This window comes from Vanessa cardui, chromosome 24 (assembly GCF_905220365.1).
Source record: "Vanessa cardui chromosome 24, ilVanCard2.1, whole genome shotgun sequence".
NCBI lineage: Eukaryota > Metazoa > Arthropoda > Insecta > Lepidoptera > Nymphalidae > Vanessa > Vanessa cardui.
In genome coordinates, this window is record NC_061146.1 from 5,672,792 (window position 1) to 5,693,628 (window position 20,837).

Below are 20,837 nucleotides of genomic sequence, written 5' to 3' on the forward strand. Positions count from 1 at the left end.
TTGTGTCACACTATTTTTTAACACACCCACTTAATTCACTTTATTATTTAACAAAGTAAAAAAGTACCCTACCTTTTATAATCATAACATTGTACTCAATATTATACATAACATACCTCTCCCCTAAATCCTGGAACTCTGTTTGGGAAGTTTCATCAAAATCTAAAGGTAGATTTTACGCAAGTCTACAACCAGTTATTCCGAGGCGACCTTGGTTTTCTCATCACAGGCAAGCTAAACGTTGGGTCACCACAACTATCTGCCGTTTACGCCTTGGACATGCATGTACGCCCGTTCATCTTTGTAAAATTAGAGTTAGAGATCACTCTTTGTGTGAATGTGGCCTTGACGAAGGTTCCTTATCCCATATACTGTTTTCTTGCCCCAATCTCCTTCACCCCGTATATGACGTTCTCCCTCCCAAAGTTCCTCGCCCTATTAATGTTGAATGTTTGTTAATGTGTGTGTTTAGTCCACTTTGTAAATTTTTATGTAAATATATTGAGCGTAATAAAATTAAGTTGTAAATATTTTTGTGATCGTTCTTATTTGATGTCTTAATAATATTGTAATATGTTTATCTAATTATTTATATATTGTATTGTTTTAGGTTATGGGTTAACAGAGAGTCTACTACTATTGTGCCCTTAAAATTAATTTAAGCCTGCAATCTCGACCGCACCGTTCAATCTCCATCGTGTCTTCTCCATCGCACGTGACATTGGCGAAATAATCTGTGCTCTCTTGGCACAAATAAAAGCCATATATTAAAAAAAAAAAAAAAAAAAATACCTCTCCCCTAAGATTAATATTGAATTTACAAAAAGTACTTTAAGAATCAACATAATTTGGTACACAATATTATAGGTATATAATACATGTACATAAAGAACATAAATTTAAATAAATATAAGATAATATAATAATAAGATTTCATTAATTCAGGGTCTTTGATATTATGGTAACTTAGAATGCAAGTTTAATTTATTTCTTGTTTTTCCTATACTATCAGAAAAAGTAGATGGAATCCCCAATATCTCTTCCCATTGGCTAGCGTCTGGTATCTCAATTATTCTATCAAATTCTTGACTACTTTTTTCTCCTTCTTTATTTTCTTCATGTACTGAATTATCTGTGTTTTGTGTACTATTAACTACACTTCCCTCTTTCTCTGGATGTGTAGTAATTGATCTTTTTTTAATTAGTTGATCTATATGCCTGGTAATTACTGCATCATTTGTCTTTACTCTGTACGTCGATGGGCCTCTTTTTTCAATAATTTTTCCTGGTAGCCATCTTGGGCCACTGGGGTTGTAATTTCTAAACATTACTTGTTCTTCCACATTAGTCTCCCTATTTCTACTTTCATTATTCTTAGTGATTTGTTCTTCAGTCTTCTTGCGTTGTATATTGTCTGGATGCAAAGTATCTAATAATGTGCGCAAACGTCTTTTCATTAATAATTCGGAAGGACTTTTGTTTGTTGTGGTACAAGGAGTACATCTAAGTGTTAAAAGCAAATTGGGAATTCTTATCTCCCATTCTAAATCATCCATTTTTCTAAGTTTATCTTTTATTGTTTGCACCATACGCTCTGCCAACCCATTAGTAGCTGGGTGATATGGTGCTGTGGTCACATGTCGAATATTGTTAGCACGTAGAAATTTTTTCATTTCACTTGATACAAATGGTGTGCCATTATCGGATACTATTGTTTCACATAATCCGTGTGTAGAAAATGTTGATCTCAAAAGCCGAATTACTGTAGCCGACGTTGTGTTATTAACCATAAACAATTCAGGCCATCTCGAATACGAATCGACTATTATAAGAAAATATTTATTATGAAATGGCCCAGCAAAATCCATATGTAATCGCGACCACGGTCTTGTAGGTGTTATCCATTCATGACTAGTCTTTGAAGGCATGTGTCGATTTTCTAAACATTTCGAACAACTGCTAATTAACGTTTCGATGTCTTCACTAAGAGAAGGCCACCACACATAACTCCTAGCTATCGCTTTGGTTTGCACTATTCCAGTGTGTGCTTTATGTAACATTTTTAATACCGCCTGTCGAAGTAAGTCTGGTACTATCACACGACAACCCAGTAGTATACAATCATCTTGTAATGAAAGCTCTGTACGGTGTAACCAAAACGGACGCAAATCTGTATCATTTACTTTATCAGGCCAACCACGGTGAATATAGTTCATAACCCGGCATAATGTCTTGTCTCGTTTTGTCTCAGAAGCAATATGTTGGACATCGTACGGAAAATCTTCAGGTGCTTCAGCCAATAAAAGAATGTCGCTTAACTGCTGTTCAGGATGCTCTGGAACCGGTTGTGGCCATCTACTTAAACTGTCCGCACTACCGATTTGCGATCCCGGTTTATATACGATTTCATAATTATGAGAAGTTAAAGCGATGGCAATTCTAGTTAAACGAGGTGAAAGCATATTTGGCATTGGTTTCTTCGGGTCAAAAATTCCAAGTAACGGTTTGTGATCTGTAACTATGCGGAAACGCCTAGCCATAAGATAATTATGAAATTTTGTAATACCAAACATAATCGAGGTGGCTTCTTTATCAAGCTGTGAATATCGTCGTTCATATGAATGCAATGTCCGAGATGCCATGGCTATGGGTCGTTTTTGACCATCTTCCATTTCATTAGATAGGACCGCTCCTACTCCGTATTCCGAACTATCACAAGTGAGTATCAATGGCTTATTTTCATCATAATGTACAAGAGTCAAATCAAAAGTAAGTAAACGTTTTGCTGTTAAGAATGATTTCTGCTCTAAATCCGACCATTTCCAAGCCCGCCCTGAATCTAACAACCGATGTAAAGGTTCTAGTATTGTAGCTTTATGTGGAATAAACTGTTCATAGAAATTGTAAAGCCCCAGAAATGCTTGTAGCTCTTTTTTATTTTTCGGTTCCGGAGTGTTTAATATAGACTCAACTTTACTCGGTGCTGGATGAATTCCTTCAGAGTCGATAACAAACCCTAAAAATTCTACTCTTTCTTTTGCAAATTTGCATTTATTTTTATTTAATCTAAGTCCAGCCTTTTCGATTCTACTTAACACCAAGTCAAGTCTTCCTTACATTTCCAACATTGTACGACCACAAACTATAATATCATCAATCAGCACTGCTACTCCTTGTATCCCTGCTAGTAGCGAAGTCATTAACCTTTGAAAAATTCCGGGGCACGCTTTAACCCCGAAAGCTAACCTATGTACCGTATAAAGGCCTTTAGAAGTGTTTAATGTAAGCAATTTCGCTGTTTCATCATCCACCAATACCTGCGTGTAGGCTCGGTCTAAATCCAAAGTGGTAAAAAATTTACCACCAGCTATTATCGCAAAAACTTCACTGGCCGTTGGCATTGGATAAGTATCAGATTCTGTCGCTTCATTGACCGTACTACGATAATCTCCGCACAGCCTCACTTCACCAGATTTTTTCAAAATAGGAACTACCGGTGTAGCCCACTCTGAGAAAGATATAGGTTTCAAGACTCCTTCTCGTTCCAACCTGTCTATCTCTTTTTCCACTCGCGCTTTGATTGCATATGGTACAGGGCGAGCTTTAAGAAATTTTGGGTTTGTCCCTGGTTTAGTGTGTATAGTAACCGGCTGACCACGGTAGGTGCCTAGTCCGTCCTTAAATACTTCTTCATATTTTGAAATCAGTCTTTCCATTTGTAAAAAATCTTCGTTGGAAATAAAGTTGATATTCATTATTATATTAAGTGGGGCCAACCAATCGCGCCCAAGAAGATTTGGTCCGCTACCCTTAGCAACAATAACATCCAAGCTTTGCTCTATGTTCTTATACTGTACTGGTACTGTAACCTGTCCGAGTATGTGTACTGGAGTTTCATTACATGTTCGTAGAGATAGCTGAACTTGTTGTAACTTTTTACACGGCAGGCGTTGACGAAGCATATTCCAGGTGTATTCATTAATTAGGGTAAAGCTAGCTCCTGTGTCCACTTGCATGCGAACAGGCATGTCGAAGAAAAACACTTCTACTTCAATTGGCGGGATGCGGCTTGTGCTCTGTACATTATAAATGCCATTTAAATAGTCGTCACACTCTTCTGTGTAATTAACACTTCTGTTAGTAGACTTCTTCTTTTTAATGCAAATTTTTTCTATGTGCCCTCTCTTTTTGCAATACCTACAAACGGCATTAATAAACCGACACTCTCCCGGGTGCCGATTTCCACAACGAAAACACATTCTTAAATTAGGTGTTGTTTGCACTGCATTAACTTCCATCGGTTCCGGGGCGTCGCCTTCGGGTGTCGTGGCGTGTGTCGCCAGCTCGGAAGTAAAGCTGGTAGACGCTGCTTGGATTACTCGAACGTCACGTCCCGCACTTTCAGATGACAACATTGCATCTACCACATGTTGATATTGTAAATTTTCTCGTTTCAATAGTTCGTATTGCAACCTACTGTCACACATTCCACACACAAGTCTATCCCGTAGCATTCTTTCTAAGTCACTGAAGTTACAACCGGAGCTTAGTTTTCTCAGTTCAGCTATGTATGACGATGCTGGTTCCCCGCGCTTTTGGTCGCGTTTGTAAAACTTGAAAGACATTGATATTTCATTTGGTTTCGGACTATAATGTTTGCCTAATATAGTTTCTATCTCCGTAAACGTCACATCGATCGCCTTCCTGGGCGTAATTAATGCAAGTAAAGTTTCGTATACGCGTGAACCACATACTGTAAAAAAGTTAGCACGTTTCACGGTGTCCACGATGATTCCGTTTGCTTCGAAACAGAATTTTAACCTTTCGATATAATTGTCCCAATTAGCCGTGCCCGGATTAAATTCATCAAAACTTATTGCTTTTTTGTCCATTTTGATCACTTTTACCATACGTCGCCACTATTATGTTCGTAGGAACGAAGAAAACACATGAGCTTGTAATTAACCATGTAATTCCGAATATAGCTTCATTGTGTCACACTATTTTTTAACACACCCACTTAATTCACTTTATTATTTAACAAAGTAAAAAAGTACCCTACCTTTTATAATCATAACATTGTACTCAATATTATACATAACAAAAAGGTAGTAACAGTCAGTTGAAATCTTTATGATGAGCAAAGGCTCCTTAAAGAGAAAGATTGGAGAATTACACTCATCCAATATTAGTACAAATATAATATTTAGCTGATTTAATATCATCTAACACATATATCCTATTTCACATTCCACGATGTTTTCCTTTAAAGTTGAACAATATATCAGTTACAACCTAAAATTAAGCACCTGAAAATTTAGAGTCTCTTCGACACTCAGTTTATATCTAAATGGACTAGTCGTCTTGAAAAGGGTATATTTGGAAAAAAGTTGAGTGGAAAATTGGAAGCGTTCTGTTATAAAAGGTACTTACTTTTGTAACATGAGAGTGTTACTACGGAACTTTTGGTTGACTTATGATCTGAAACAAAAATTACAATTAGTATGTGTTAAAGTTGTCTATTATTGTTCATTTATATATACAGTAGAGAGTAGAGCTGAGATGTCCCAGTGGTTAGAACGCGTGCATCTTAACCGATGATTGCGGGTTCAAATCTAGGCAAGCACCACTATATATATGTGCATAATTTGTGTTTATAATTCAACTCGTACTCGGCGGTGCATTAAAATAACGTGAGGAAACCTGCATGTGTCTAATTTCATCGAAATTCTGCCACATGTGCATTCCACTAACCCGCATTGGAACAGCGTGGTGGAATATGTTCCAAACCCTCTCCTTAATGGAAGAGGAGGCCTTATCTCAGCAGTGGGAAATTTCAAAAAATCAGGCTGTTACTTTATATATACAGTCAGACCATTTGTTTAAGCGTTCCGATCTCGCGATTTCTTGGAGTACATTCTTCTTCTTACAAATTCATCATCAGATCGCTATTCGTTTCTGTATAAACTTATAAATATTTGAATCTACTTGATTTTGACATTGTTAACAAAACAAAATCAAGACAATAGTTCAAATCTTTCATAAATAAAATTTTAACAAAAAGAAAAACCGACTTCAAACAAAACACTATTTTAAAACAAATGAATATGCAAGAAAAAGTAATAAAAATAATTGCGTATTCAACATATTTTTTAGAGTCTTCCTAAGTTAAATGAAATGAAAAATATTAGACTACTTAAAAGTCGATTAACGATTATAAAATGTAGTTATAGTTATTGGTATATTTGGAGCCGGTGTCAGCCACGGTGCCCTTGCCCCAACATTCAAAAGAAAGAAGCGATACGAGCCCCTTGATTGATCCAGTGTATTATTGTGTAAAAGGTAATTTGTAAAAAACATATTTGTTAAAGTATTCTCGTATTGTTTTTTTGATAGATATACTGTAGGGTTTTATTGGGTTTTATTGGGTTTTATATATTTTTTTTTTAATATGGATAGATTAAGCGTTCCGTTTATATGAGTCAGAAACTACTTCGAGGACAATTTCAAAGGAAACTTGCGAATAAAGCAAAAATAGACTTTCGAAAATGCGGATTTAATACGTCACGCGGCGTAAACTACAAGGATCCCTCGAAAGAGCTGTAATCGAACTCAGCAAAAAAACTTTGAAAAAGACCAACTATATTTCGTACATCATATGACATCACATCATATACACAAAATTTGATTAAAGATAGTAAGAAATTCTGCCCCATATCGCACCCTAACTGCGAGCCGTATAGGAGTTCCATCACTACATAGTATAAAACAAAGTCGCTTTCTCTGTCCCTATATCTTTAAATCTACGCAACGGATTTTGATGCGGTTTTTTTTAAAAGACAGTGTGATTCAAGGGGAAGGTTTGTGTATATAATACATGAACAATATAGTAAAGAAACTCTGATAATTTTAGAAATTTGCGATGTGATGTCGTATATAAACAAATTCTGTAGTATATTTAGTATCAGTATTGCACCCGTGCGAAGCCGGGGTGGGTAGCTAGTTGATTATAATATTCGACTATGATAATTACATAAACACAACCACATTACGGAAGGTGACTCAAATATCCAAATAACCTATAAATAAAAGATTCGACCGAGTATCGCTAACGTGCTCCTCAGAATTGTTCCGTTCCCTTCCGTTCCGTTACTTTGTCATGGATCCTGTGCTCAGAACCTTACCAAACTTTCACCAAATTACCCTTGAAGTATATATTTTATAATAAAAAAAGAATTATCAAAATTGGTTAACGTGATTTTCAGTTATTCACCTATTTGTCACGCATATACATAATGCAAATTTAAGACTTATGTCGTTTTCACATGGATACCATCGTCGGAAAAAAAAATAAAAAAAATGGGACCCCACGGGAAGCACTACCTTTCAAACAAAAAAAAAATTATCAAAATCGGTCCACCCAGAGAAAAGTTATGAGGTAACAAAAAAAAAAAAAAAAAAAAAAAAAAAAAAAATACAGACGAATTGATAACCTCCTCCTTTTGGAAGTCGGTTGAAAATAGAGGTCTTAATAATTGTAAGAAAACTACTACCGGACAAATAAAGTATAAATTGAACATACTTAAGAATTTCTAGAAAAATATTTAAAGTATTCAGGTACCTACATATTTAGAAGCGACATTCTTAAATTACGTTAAAATTGGTTTTTCTTTCACATATATCTGTGATGATTTTAATTGTGTTATTCTGATTTAGAGATGGTAACACTGTTGCGTCGTGGCTGGCTGGTAAAGAAAACCGACTTTGATCGGCTGACCAATTGGATGTCTGGACAGATTGAGAAAAAAAAAGAAGAAAAACAGAAGAGAGCGGTCGGTGGTAAGAATCGGGGTTTTGAACGGGGTTATCATGAAAATTAAGGGTGATTGATTGTACAACTTGGAATTATGCCGGTCGAACCTATTTTGTTAAATAAATGTATTTATATCTAATCGAGCTGAGTTTGGATTTATAAAATATCTTAAAGATATAAGTTGAATTACCCCAAAACAGGAAGCCAAATGACATTATACCGTACGATTAACGATTCGATATGAATGAATGAATGAAATAATCGATATCTAAACAAACCTTTCAGAATTAAAAAGTAAAAGACGATACCTACCACGGCCGCCAGCATACCTGACCGTTGGATCTCAAAGCGTGAAATGCCTTTCATAACATACCGTCAAGTCTTCAATAACGTCGGTATTCGCACCATCCATAATGGGATGCCAATGCGAAAAAATTCCACCTCCGGGTGATTGTGTGAATGCAGATCGATTGAATGGAACGCGGATAATTGGTTTTCAAACAACTTCCAAGAAGAACAATTAATTTTATATATATTTAAATTATAAGCGATATTAGTCCGAAATAGTACATATATTACATCTTAATATAATTGCATTTAAGATTAGTATTGTTTGATTTTGTGGTACTGTTACTTGTGACGTTTTTACATTATGTTTTAATTTAAGAAGAAAAAATACCAATTTAAAAATATTAAACTGAAACGACTCTTGAAAGCAGTAGGGAGGCAAGTACTAGTTATACGTTTAAATAATTAAATTTCATATTTTATAAAACAAACTAGCGACCCGCCCCGGCTTCGCATGGGTCCAATACTCATACTACATATACTACAGAATTTGTTTATTTACGACATCACATTAGAAACTTTTAAAATTATCAGTGTTTCTTTACTATATTGTTCATATATTATACATAAAAACCTTCCCCTTGAATCACACTATCTATTAAAAAAAAACCGCATCAAAATCTGTTGCGAAGTTTTGAAGATTTAAGCATACATAGGGACATGGGGACAGAAAAAGCGACTTTGTTTTATACTATGTAAAGATGATTGGTTCTTATAATTATAAAATACAAAGTATACACGTATCGAAATCGCGTTTCATCTTAAATCGTCAACATGTCCCGAGTGAGAAACGAAATGAATTCTTCCAGAGCCGTACAGCTGTACCTAAATTGCGGTGACGTAAAGGACTTATTGCCACTTCACAGCGCCTCTTAGCTGTATTTGCGCGTCTACCTGTTTACTGTTCGTCCATAACAGGCCTATTGATCTTAGTAAGGGGTCAGTCCGACAAAGTTCTACGTACTACTTGTTTGTCATGATCAAATGATTATGTTGAGGTCAAACCTTTATTGGACGTGTCATAATAAAACCATCCAAATTCCAAATGTTGCTTGTTTTAGGTATGAGAAATAGCCTATCTCCTTGGGATTCGAGCTTTCTTCGAAAATCTTCCTTTTTCAAACTCGGTTCAGTGAGTTAGCCAGAAAAGTGTACCAGATAAGTTGACTGATAGACATAGTTAGTTTTGCATTGATAATATTGGTACAAATGTTACTTGGATGAATATTTTCTCTAAAGTCTTCAAAGTTTAAACGAGAGGCAAGACATTTGTTTTACGGTTTGTCAATAAATAACGAGTGGTCACTAACCGAAAGCCCTGGGCGTGCTGCCAGCAGAGCAGTAGCCGTCATCCCGTACGCTGCGTCCGCCAGGCGTCCCACCAGCGTTTCTGCTGAGCAGTGCAGGGCTAGCGCGCTGCTCCTCATATGACGGAGCTGTGTGTGTTACCACATTTGCACCACTTAGGGTTGCCTGTAGAAAAAAATAAATGATGTCACATGAGGATTTTGATTATGGATCCGGTTTTTTTTTATTTTGAAACATTTCTTAGAAAACTTTATTACAATGACTCCGAGATTTTGATGATCATCATCTTTTTTTATTTTCAGACGGGTAAAGTGGCCACCTTTTATTGAGTTGTCACTACCGCCCTTAGACATTTGCACTGTAAAAAATATTTATCATTCATTACAACACTAATGTGCCACTAATCTTGGGACTGAGATGTTATATCTCTTGTGCCTGTTTGGAGGGCTCAATAAACCTTCAAACCGGAGCACAACAATACTAAGTATTACTTTTGATCACTTTGATAAAATCAGTGATAATCATTGTATATGCACTAGAAGTAAGGATAAACTTATAACGCCAAGTTTCCGACTCCGCAAAGTCAATGGATCCTTCTTGGGGCAAGGTATCCGTTTCTATAATAAAATTCCGCAGAAATTTTTAACTTTGCCGTTTAGTAAATTCAAATCGTTTGTTAAAAATACATTGGTAGAAAAAGCATACTATTCGATACAAGATTTTGTAGATGATAAAAAAGCGTGGAGTTAATACCTGTTGACTTCCAAGCAGGATACATTAATTGAAATAATTGTATTTAATTAACATGACGCTGTATTTTTTAAATGTTAAAAAAGAGTAACTACTGAGTTTCTTGCCGGTTCTTCTCGGTAGAATCTACTTTCCGAACCGGTGGTAGCTTCACTTAATTGTAAAATGACGATTCAAAAGTGCTTATAAAAGCCTACTTGAATAAAGTTTATTTTGATTTTGATTTTGATTTTTGATTTTAAGACGGGTATGCCTTATCACCAAGTAAATGATGATGATGATGATTAAGCAAAAAAGTCATCTTACCACAGTGGGAACTTTCTCGCGGTAGTCTCTTTCGTAGCTCGTGGGGCGTTGTCGAGATGGTAGCGAGCTGGTCAGGTCTGGTCTGTGACAGCTGACATCTACTTCTTGCTCCTAAAGCACACACACAATCAACTTTATATAGACTCGAAATGGGACTAGATGAATTCGTAACTGGCATTTAAGTTTACTTAAGAAATTTGTCATAATCTTTTGAATCTATATATACAGTTAGAAATTTACAGAATAGCTACATTTAACTAGATCATAACTCATAATTAATTAATCAGAACCAATTCAATACACACAGAAAAGATATTAAGACGGCCTTAATATCAGCACTTTTGTGTCAATAAATATATGGTTTTTAACAATATTATGTATAATTACAAAATATTAGTTGTTTAGAGGTTTTGTTCATTAGTTTAGAAACTTTTGCTGTATCTTACGATTACATTATAGAGATCGCTGTGTTAGCAATAAGGCCGTTTATTGCACATCTACATACAATACAGCCAGAGTAAGAAAACCTTCGTCAGTTTTCAAATTCATCAAGCTTTAAAGTCATCAACCTTTTGAATCTAAACATCAAATCATTGCGACGCAATATGTCATTCTCGATCAGTAAAGCAGATTATCGCTCACACTGAGCACACGAAAATAGATCTTAAAGCGACGAATTATTTCTTACCCCGACTGTACAATAATTTGATTTGGTTTGAATTTTTTTTTTTATAGCCAAATTACTGACCTGCCCCCTTGTGGGTGAGGATCCACGGCGAGAGCCACTACTCGAAGATCTGTTGCTCGCATCTGCAATCAAAAGCGTCTTGAAAATAAAGAGTACATTTTTAATTGTTTTTATGTTGTCAAATTTTTAATGACTTTAAAGGAATATTTATACTTGAATATTGTAATTTCTTTATTCAATTTGTGTCATTTTGTGTCATTTTGTACATTTAATTACTAGCAATAATTGCAAACTAACATGGCTATGAGTCAATAATAATTATATTTTTGGGTACTTCATTGTTTGCTTCAATTGTTTTTTTAAAACATTAAATTCGTCAAAAACATTTGAACATATTGTCAATACTTTACTTCTAAAAAGTCATGGAGCATCGTCAATAGGCTATTTGACTTGTTTTTAAAATCCATTTAATATTATTTAGTAGAGGTTAAGGAACCCAGTAAAAGTAGATTTTTTTATTTCTAGTACAAAAATATCATATTAAAAATTCCATATTTAAATAACGCGCGAAAACGCTACTTGGACAATATGGCGCTGCAATGGGGTCGGTGACGTCACTTTGCTGTATTTTAATCTGTGGTACATATAGTAGAAAAGCAAGGCTTACAAGAAAGTGACTTCATTATAAGCCCGGCCAATCAGGAGCGTTTTATGTCACGTGACAAACGTTTGAAAAAATGCATTTTTATTTATTGGTTTTTGAATAAATTAAGTATTATTTTCAAGTTTCCGTAATAAATAACCATTTTTAAACTCATAATATACACCGATTACAATAATTCACAATTTATTTTTCGCATTGTCAAATAGCCTATACTATTCTATATTAATTTCTAAAAAGCCGCAAAGCTTAGTAAAACATTTTTAATCAATTAAGCTAGCATATGAACATTACAATGAATCCTTATTATGAAACGGTGAGACTTAAAACTTTCGAAAAGAGATTTTAATTATACGATAAAATTGTAATTATCGAAAGTCAACAAAACTCCCGTTCGAATCAACCTCCTCTGAATAGACAAAGATATCAATCAGTTATAAAACTTCATAAAAAGTTACGCTAACTTAAGCACTCAACAGTTCACATTCTTGTTTTAAAATAATTAATTTAAAAATAGAATTTGCGCTTATTACGAAAACAGTATAATTATAACCGTTAATTCATCGTATAATATTTTGAATTAAGAACACATCAAAATATAATAATAACACAGGTCTGCGAAAAAAAAAAAATTGTCAGCTGCAGGAGAAATTTTTACTGAATTATATGTTTAAAAGTGCGCTGATTCCAAAAATGACGGCCATTTTTTTCTATCACATAAGGATTTTTTGCAAATTCAAATACAAAAAAATGGTTAAAGGACTCTTTTATTCAAAATTTTCAAATAATAAGTATTTATTTTAAAAGCTAACGATACATTAATTTAATACATATACTTATTCATGTTCTTTATTAAACCTATTCTTCTTTTGCTTGATACTTTGACGAGTCCTTTTCCTATTTTCATCTTCAGTTTCTCGCTTAAGCAGCCAACAGTAGTCAGCAAGCATAGTGACATCCCATCGCCCTTATTACCTTCTCTCGATATCCGGACATCCTGGTGAAATCGCTCCCCCTGCTCTTCACTGTAAGCTTTTCCCAGGTTTTCAGGAAAATAGTCTATGTGAGAGTATAAAAAATGGACCTTCAAGCTCATCTTGCAGCCTTGAGCTTCGTATTCTGCTAGCATCCGTTGCACAATGGTTTTATAGTTAGGATCCTTAGTATTTTCCAAAAACTTTCGCACTACGTCCTTGAACGACACCCAAGCTTCTTTTTCCTTCTCATTCATAGTTTTCTTCAAAACTCCCTCTTTCAACTTTGCGTCTGACAGCTTCGGGAATTTTGTACATAAATATTTGAAACAGTCTCCATCCTTTTGCAGCGATTTTACAAATTGTTTCATCAACCCTAATTTGATATGGAGAGGGGGCAACAAAACCTTGTCTGGTGGTACCAAGGTAGTGTTTATAACATTTTTCTCTCCAGGTTTAAAGTTTCTCGGGATGGCCTATCACTTTTTTTCCAGTGCTGTTCTCTGGCTCTAGTATCCCACAAGCACAAGAAGCATGGGTATTTAGTATAGCCTGCCTGCTGACCCAAAAGCATTGTCAGTATTTTGAAGTCCCTACAAATCATCCTTCTTCGTCAAAAGTTAAATCTGAGCTTGATTCACCCGGAGCCGGCAATGTAGCTTCGTCCTCCAACTGGGGTATTCATCCAAACTGGAAGGTGGCTGCGGGATAGATATCTCGGAGCTATGGAGCACTGGACGTATAGCTGACGTCAACATTAGGATAAATTATGTTTCTTTTGTTTTTTGAATTGAATCCCCTTACGTCAACTGAGCAGAAGTAGCAGTCTGTGGTGTGATTTTTCTGCTCACGCCTCATCATAGGAATTCCAAATCGAAAAGATTTATTCTTAGCGATATACGTCATTAGACTTGTCTCAACATGTTAAAACATTTCTAATCTCGCCAACGGCTCAGGTGCTTCTTCTCAATTATCAAATAAAAATCATATATGTTTATTACCAATGAACAAATAAATTGCAGTATACATAAAAACTTATGTGATATAATAATTTGAATATTTTTTCTGTTTTTGGGAGGCTAAAATCTGTAAGAAAATATAAAAAAATCCTATGCAGTTTTTTGGTCGCAGACCTGTGTAATTGATATAATTTCTTCTGAATATACAAAGACATCAATCAGTTGTAAAACTTCATAAAACGTTACGCTAACTTAAGCACTCAACAGTTTACATTCTTGTTTTAAAATAATTAATTTAATAATAGAATTTGCGCTTACTATGAAAACAGATTAATTCATCTTGCAATATTTTGAATTAAGAACGCACAAAAATATTATAATAGTTGTCATAATTTCTTCTGAATATACAAAGATATCAATCAGTTATAAAACTTCATAAAAAGTTACCCTAACTGGAGCACTCTAACTGGTCACATTCTTTTTTTAAAATAATTTATTTAAATAAAGAACTCGTGCATATAAAGAAAACAGTCTATTTATACCGTTAATTCATCGTGCAATATTTTGAATTAAGAACGCATAAAGATATAATAATAATTGGCATAATTTAAAAGATCCATTACATTCAATTGAGTCAATTTAGTTCACAAACAATATTATCAACTAAATGCTTTACGTGTAAAAACGTTTTAGTTAAACAAAAATATACTTATTTTGCATTCCAGAATTGACTAAATTGCTGAATACGTTTAAACAGATGTATTGTCTAGAATAGTGATGTAACATATGTCAATGTTTGGCATTCTTGAATGTGAACGAGTCAATGATATGGAAGTTTTCAAATATGGAACTATATTTTATTTAAAATAACCATTCTGCATGACTATTTTAGTTACGATTTTAACATATTTATATAAAAAAGGTTATATCATATATTGAATCTGAAGATCTTAATGTAAGCGCCGTTAAATCCCCCGTATTTTCGCAATCAAAGAGAAATAAGCTGTAGTGTGTTTCGTTCTTACGTGTGGTCACCTCCAACTCTGAGAATGTTAGATGTTATTATATGATATTGTTATTCTAACTTTATGAATAAAATTGATGTAACAATATATATATTGGTTGTCGCCCGCGGCTTCGCTCGTTTAGGGGGTTGCATGTCATGTGTTAGGCAGAAAAAGTAGCTATATCCTTCCTTGTAGGTACTTCAAGTTTCAAGTTTTGTTTCATACCAAATTTCATCAAATTCTGTTCAGAGGTTTAGTCGTGAAAGAGCAGCAGACAGTCAGAGTTACTTACAGATTTATAATAAAAGTAAAGTAACAGCCTGTACATTTCCCACTGCTGAGATAAGGCCTCCTCTTCCATTAAGGAGAGGGTTTGGAACGTATTCACCACGCTTTTCCAATGGGGGTTGCTGGAATGCACATGTGGCAGAATTTCGATGAAATTAGACACGTGCAGGTTTCCTCACGATGTTTTCCTTCACCGCCGAGCACGAGATGAATTATAAACACAAATTAAGTACCAATATATAGTGGTGCTTGTCTGGGCTTGAACCCGCAATCATCGGTAAAGATGCACGCGTTCTAACCACTGGGCCATTTCAGCTCATAAATTTATAATATAAGTATAGATATGTGTAATGTATATTAACAGCATGTATGTTCCACAGATTGCCGAATGCATCCTTGCCACTTGATGGACAGTTCGAGAGCTCATACCACGCTGTCTGAATTCAAAACATGAAAACTGGAAAATCGGAAAGTGGTGGAATTTCATTTATCAGGCATCTCTGTCTTTCTTCGACACCAATGACGAAACAAAATATTTTCCAATGAAAGTATAATAAAACTCCTTGGTGTTTGTCTAAATTTGATTCACCAGCAGGACATAGCAGACAGCTTTATAAGCCATTCCATTATCAGTCTAGCATTTTTACATGCCTTTCCATCAAGCTTATGGCTGTGATAGATTATTATGATTTTGATGTTTATGAAAAATATTAAATCGTTTGGCGGATGTGACGTTACTGTTTACTTGCTTAAAATAATTTTACACCGACTCTCAACGATTGACTAGTACACAGCACTTGTACTAAACGAGTATATATTTTTAAAATTAATTATTTCGTTGCCATTAAAATCATAATAATCTACCCACCTCTCTATGTGACATTCTCTTCATCTTCCGTTTATGGAATAGGATTTGATTTAGATCTTTAAAGAAATAATTTCAAAAATGTTTCATAATTTCAGCGTCAAATGTAGATGAATAACTTTCAGTTTACAATGAAATATATTATCAATTGTTTTGATTTGATTTGAACCTTTTAATATCTATACACATAATAAAATTGGAATGTCTGTTTGTTATATTAATATAGCCCTTTTCTACTCAATGCATATTTATGTATACATGGTACATATACCAAAATAATATTTTTTACAATTTTTGACTCTCTGTCTGTTTGTTCCGACTAATCTTTGGAACTGTTGGACCGATTTTGACGGGACATTCACTGGCAGATAACTGATACAATAAGGAGTAACTTAGGCTACAATAGTTTTTTTTTGTTAAATTCAAACGCGTGCAAGGTTGCGGGCATAGCTAGTATTGAATAAACGCGAAGTTCCGCGGTCGAACCGCTTGTATATACAGTAAGTTTATTAAGTTTCAAATGTAAACACATTAGCGAGCAGTCGCGACGAAATATAATCCAGGGGTCAATTCTACTAACACGCTATGTGTTATGATTATGATACACTCTGTTATATTCGAATGAATTCATACTTGGATGAAGGTACAGTGGTACCACATTAGATTAGGGAGTACCACCTACCATTCGCCAGCCTTACCTTCCCGCAGCTCCCCCGCGCCCACGCTGTTACCCAGTACCGGCATACCCGCCATGCCGTCGGCTACGCGTATTCCATCATCACTGAAACAAATATGCTTATTAATTAACAAAGTCAATTTAGGATAAGAATATTATTGCTATCTCTTTCTTATGTATTAAATTGAAAAAAGATAGGATGTGGTGTGAAAACATTTTGAATAAATTACTAATAAACCTTTCGAAATCACATTAAGGATGAAAAGCTCTTATTATGGCACTAAAAAATCATCAGTTACTGTTCTATTTAAATACGATTCTTCAAATATAGGAAGTCGCCATAAGGAGATAGTTTCATCCAATTAATAATTATACGATAGAGTAACCACTGAGTTTCTTGGCGATTCTTCTCGGTAGAATCTACTGTCCTTAGCTACAATTAATATAGTTGTAAAATGACGATTCAAAAGTGCTTGTAAAAGCCATGAATAAAGTATATTTTGATTTGATTTGATTTAATTCGAAGAAGGAATAAAAATAAACAATTCTTTATCTACCTTTACCTTTTTTATAGTTTTTGATTTACCTAAATCAAAAATAAATCAAATCGCATTGCCAATACTTCAGCTATATTGTATAACACTACTCACAGTTCTTGATCAATATTTAATTATTATACGTCGAGATGGCCCAGTGGTTGGAACGCGTGCATCTTAACCAATGATTACGGGTTCAAGCCCCGGCAAGCACCACTGAATATTCATGTGCTTAATTTGTGCTTATTATTTATCTCCTGCTCGATCATGAAGGAAAACATCGCGGGAAAACCCGCATGGGTCTAATTTCACAGAAATTCCGCCACACGTGTATTCCACCAATCCGCATTGGAACGGCGTGGTGATATGTTACAAATCTTCTCCCGAAAGGGAGAAGAGGCCTTAGCCCAGCAGTGGGAAATTAGCAGTTGTTGTTGTTTATTTTATTTTTAATAAAATTCCGATAAGCGTCATTGACGCTCAAACAGCCATTTTTTCGAAAATACATTCAGCATATCATGTCGAATCAACGTCAAATCTTGTTTATTTGGCTCTTGTCCTTTTGTGGTTGGAATAGACTATGCAAAAACCGTAGAACTATTGTGTTAGAATAAACTAGAGTCCCGCCCTGGCTTCGCACGGGTACAATACTAATACTAAATATACTAAAGAATGTTTATTTTTGTATACGTTGTCACATTAGAATTTTCTAAAATTATCAGTGTTTCATAACTATATTGTCCAAGTATTATATATAAAAACCTTACTCTTGAATCACTCTATCTATTAAAAAAATCCGCATCAAAATCCGTTGCGTAATTTGAAAGATCTAGGTAAACATACATAGGGAGAGACAGCGGTAGGCGACTTTGTTTTATACTTTCCAATAATGATTCGAAACTCAATTCAGAACTATTTATGCGATATTGACCTTAATATGTATAGCATTTAAATAACATATGTATCAAAATAGCGTATCACATTAATCATTTCTCAACAGAAATCGAGTGGGAGACCAAATTAGTTCTTAGTACTTAAACGCTTTTGGTCTCCATAGTTATACTTTTGCATTTTAATTAAGTTTCTATTGCAAAGGATAGAAGAGACTGCTGTAACTATAAGGCCGTGTTTACGCGATTATTAAACAAATTATTTATTTAGTCAAAGCTTTGCTTGTTTTTGAAAATTATTAAAACAGTTTTAATTCAATTATATTATTAAATATCTAGAAATAGTGACGCGTGTGTATGTAATAATAAGTAAATAACTATTTTAACATACATGTAGACTCAGCTTAATGTTTCGAATAAAGATTTTTTTTAATAATTATGATTCTGCGTTAATTAAACACCCTTTTGTAACAAAGTAAAACGACGTAATCAAAGATACGATAAAAAAAACTAATTCTATATTCAAAATGATAAATAATGAATGAACAAAAAAAAACACGAAAACATTTCGGTGAAGTTCATCAATTTCGATTAAGGCCCAAGAGACCGGAGCTGTGACAAACATGCCATCAGATATCGGGTTAACGGATTTCAAAAGTAAAAAGTTTTTATGCGACACAAAAACAGGTGAGTACGTTGGCCTTATATTTGTAAAAAAAAACAAATTCATATATACTCTACTTTTGAATTTATATTAATGTGATGTTATCTATTCAGTCATGAATGCGTATCATTTTAAATTAATTAATTTCATTTAAAAATAAACATAATTAATTTTATTTCGTTTGCTGTCGTCTCACACACACTAAGATAATTAGTAAGAACGAGTGTCACTCACACATATGAATTCACACCAATAATAATTGAACGTAGAGGAGAGCCTTCCTGCGTTAATAGATCTACGTATAGATTCAGAATTAGTAATGTTATAGTTACTAAGTTAGAGTATATGTAAATAATGTAACGCCTAAATACCTAAAGTATTAACTTTAAAAATATATATATTTGGGTTCACTTTTTTGGCGCGAAGTTTGGTTGCTTCGAACTTTTTTCTAAATCATGTTTTAGTTTCTTTTTATTATTATTATTTGTTTATTATTGAAAATATATCCTTGTGGATTTCTATTTGTTATATGTATATATGTATACGCTTTACTATAAAATAATGAGATACATTATATTTAATGAGGGTATTAGACGATAATTCGTCCGTCAAAAAATATTTATTTAATTCAGGTTGGCGCTTTGCTGACTATTTATTTATGCTTGTTTAATTTCCGTTGCGTCTTCTTAATTACTTTTACTTGATCATATCTATTCGAAGTCCGCTAAGACTAACGATCTCGAGAGCGGCAAAGTAAAACTAATTGGGATGTGTCAACATGAGTTTTGATATGCCAAATGTTGGTTTTTCTAATATGGACATTGCAATCTCACTAACTTTCGGAGAATTATTACCACTTGTCATAAAAGCATGCGAGATATGTGTACATACGACAGGGTGGATCTGAGAATACTGTAGTTTATATAATTTACATTATTAGGTATATAAATCGCACAAAACATCCGAGATGGCCCAGTGGTTAGAATGCATACATCTTAACCGATGATTACGGGTTCAAACCCAGGCAAGCACCGCTAAATATTTGTATAGTTAATTTGTGTTATAAATTGTCTCAGGCTCGGCGGTGAAGGAAAACATAGTGAGGAAAACTGTATGCGACTATTTCTACGAAATTCTGCCACATGTGTAACTATTATATTGGGGCATCGTGGCGGAATATACTATAAATCTTCTCCTCGGAGAGAGAGGAGGCCTTAGCCCAGCATTGGGAAATTTACAGGTTGTTGATGTTGGTGTTGTTTGTTGTTGACACAGAGAAAGCGTCCAAAAAATATTATTTATTATGCAAGTCTATTTTATTAATACAATTCAATCAAGTAGCTATTTACATACTCGAAATTAATTTCATATTTATGACGTAAAATTTTTTATACCACCGTTTTTTATAGTAAAGTTAAAGTAAACGACGGGCAAATGGCGACCTGATGGTAAGTGTTCACCAGCGCCCATAGACATTTGCGAGTTAAGAATAATAACTATTCGGCATAAGGCATCATCTTAAGATTAAAGACGTTGTCCTCTGTGTCACTCTTTTAATCAGAACTTACATATACAACTTTACCTATATCACATATATCATCACCTCCAATTTTACCCCCACAAGGGGTGAATTACAAAGAATACCAAATATCCCTAGCCAGGACTCAAAATAGGTATATTCATGCAAGATATTATCTAAATCGATTCAGCAGTTTAAGTGTGAAAAGGTAACAGACAGACTTACCTTCGCATTTATAATATCAGTACAAATTACTAATACAACTACACCCACTTCGATATCATAAATGTAATAAGCGTCACAATAAATCTCTGATACTGAAACTTTTACGGCGTTTTTGCATCTTAGTCGGAAAAAAATACTAAAATCTGGACTTGAAACGTATAAAACAAAGTTTTAAGATTCCCGTCTACAGTCGAGGGAGTGGAGACAATTGTCTTCCTTCGCACACCATGGAATGAAAAGATCCTTTGAAATTGTGATGTTTCCTATGAGAAATATTCATATTATACATTTGCATCATTCGTATCTCTTTTAAACGAATGAAGAATGGCAAGAAATTATATGATGCCTATTTAGTCTCGT

General features: G+C 34.3%; 1 protein-coding gene across 1 annotated transcript in view; it reads right to left on the bottom strand.

Moving 5' to 3' along the window:
* Window positions 1-20,837, bottom strand: part of LOC124540136 (sodium-dependent noradrenaline transporter-like) — a 69,177-nt gene that overhangs the window by 12,538 nt on the left and 35,802 nt on the right. Inside the window, exons 2-6 of the mRNA XM_047117582.1 lie at window positions 16,666-16,748; window positions 11,274-11,335; window positions 10,526-10,636; window positions 9,472-9,634; window positions 5,434-5,481 (exon numbers count right to left, since the gene is read on the bottom strand). Coding sequence (XP_046973538.1) covers window positions 5,434-5,481; window positions 9,472-9,634; window positions 10,526-10,636; window positions 11,274-11,335; window positions 16,666-16,720 — 439 coding nt within the window. The 5' untranslated portion in view covers window positions 16,721-16,748. The remainder of the gene's footprint in view (window positions 1-5,433; window positions 5,482-9,471; window positions 9,635-10,525; window positions 10,637-11,273; window positions 11,336-16,665; window positions 16,749-20,837) is intronic.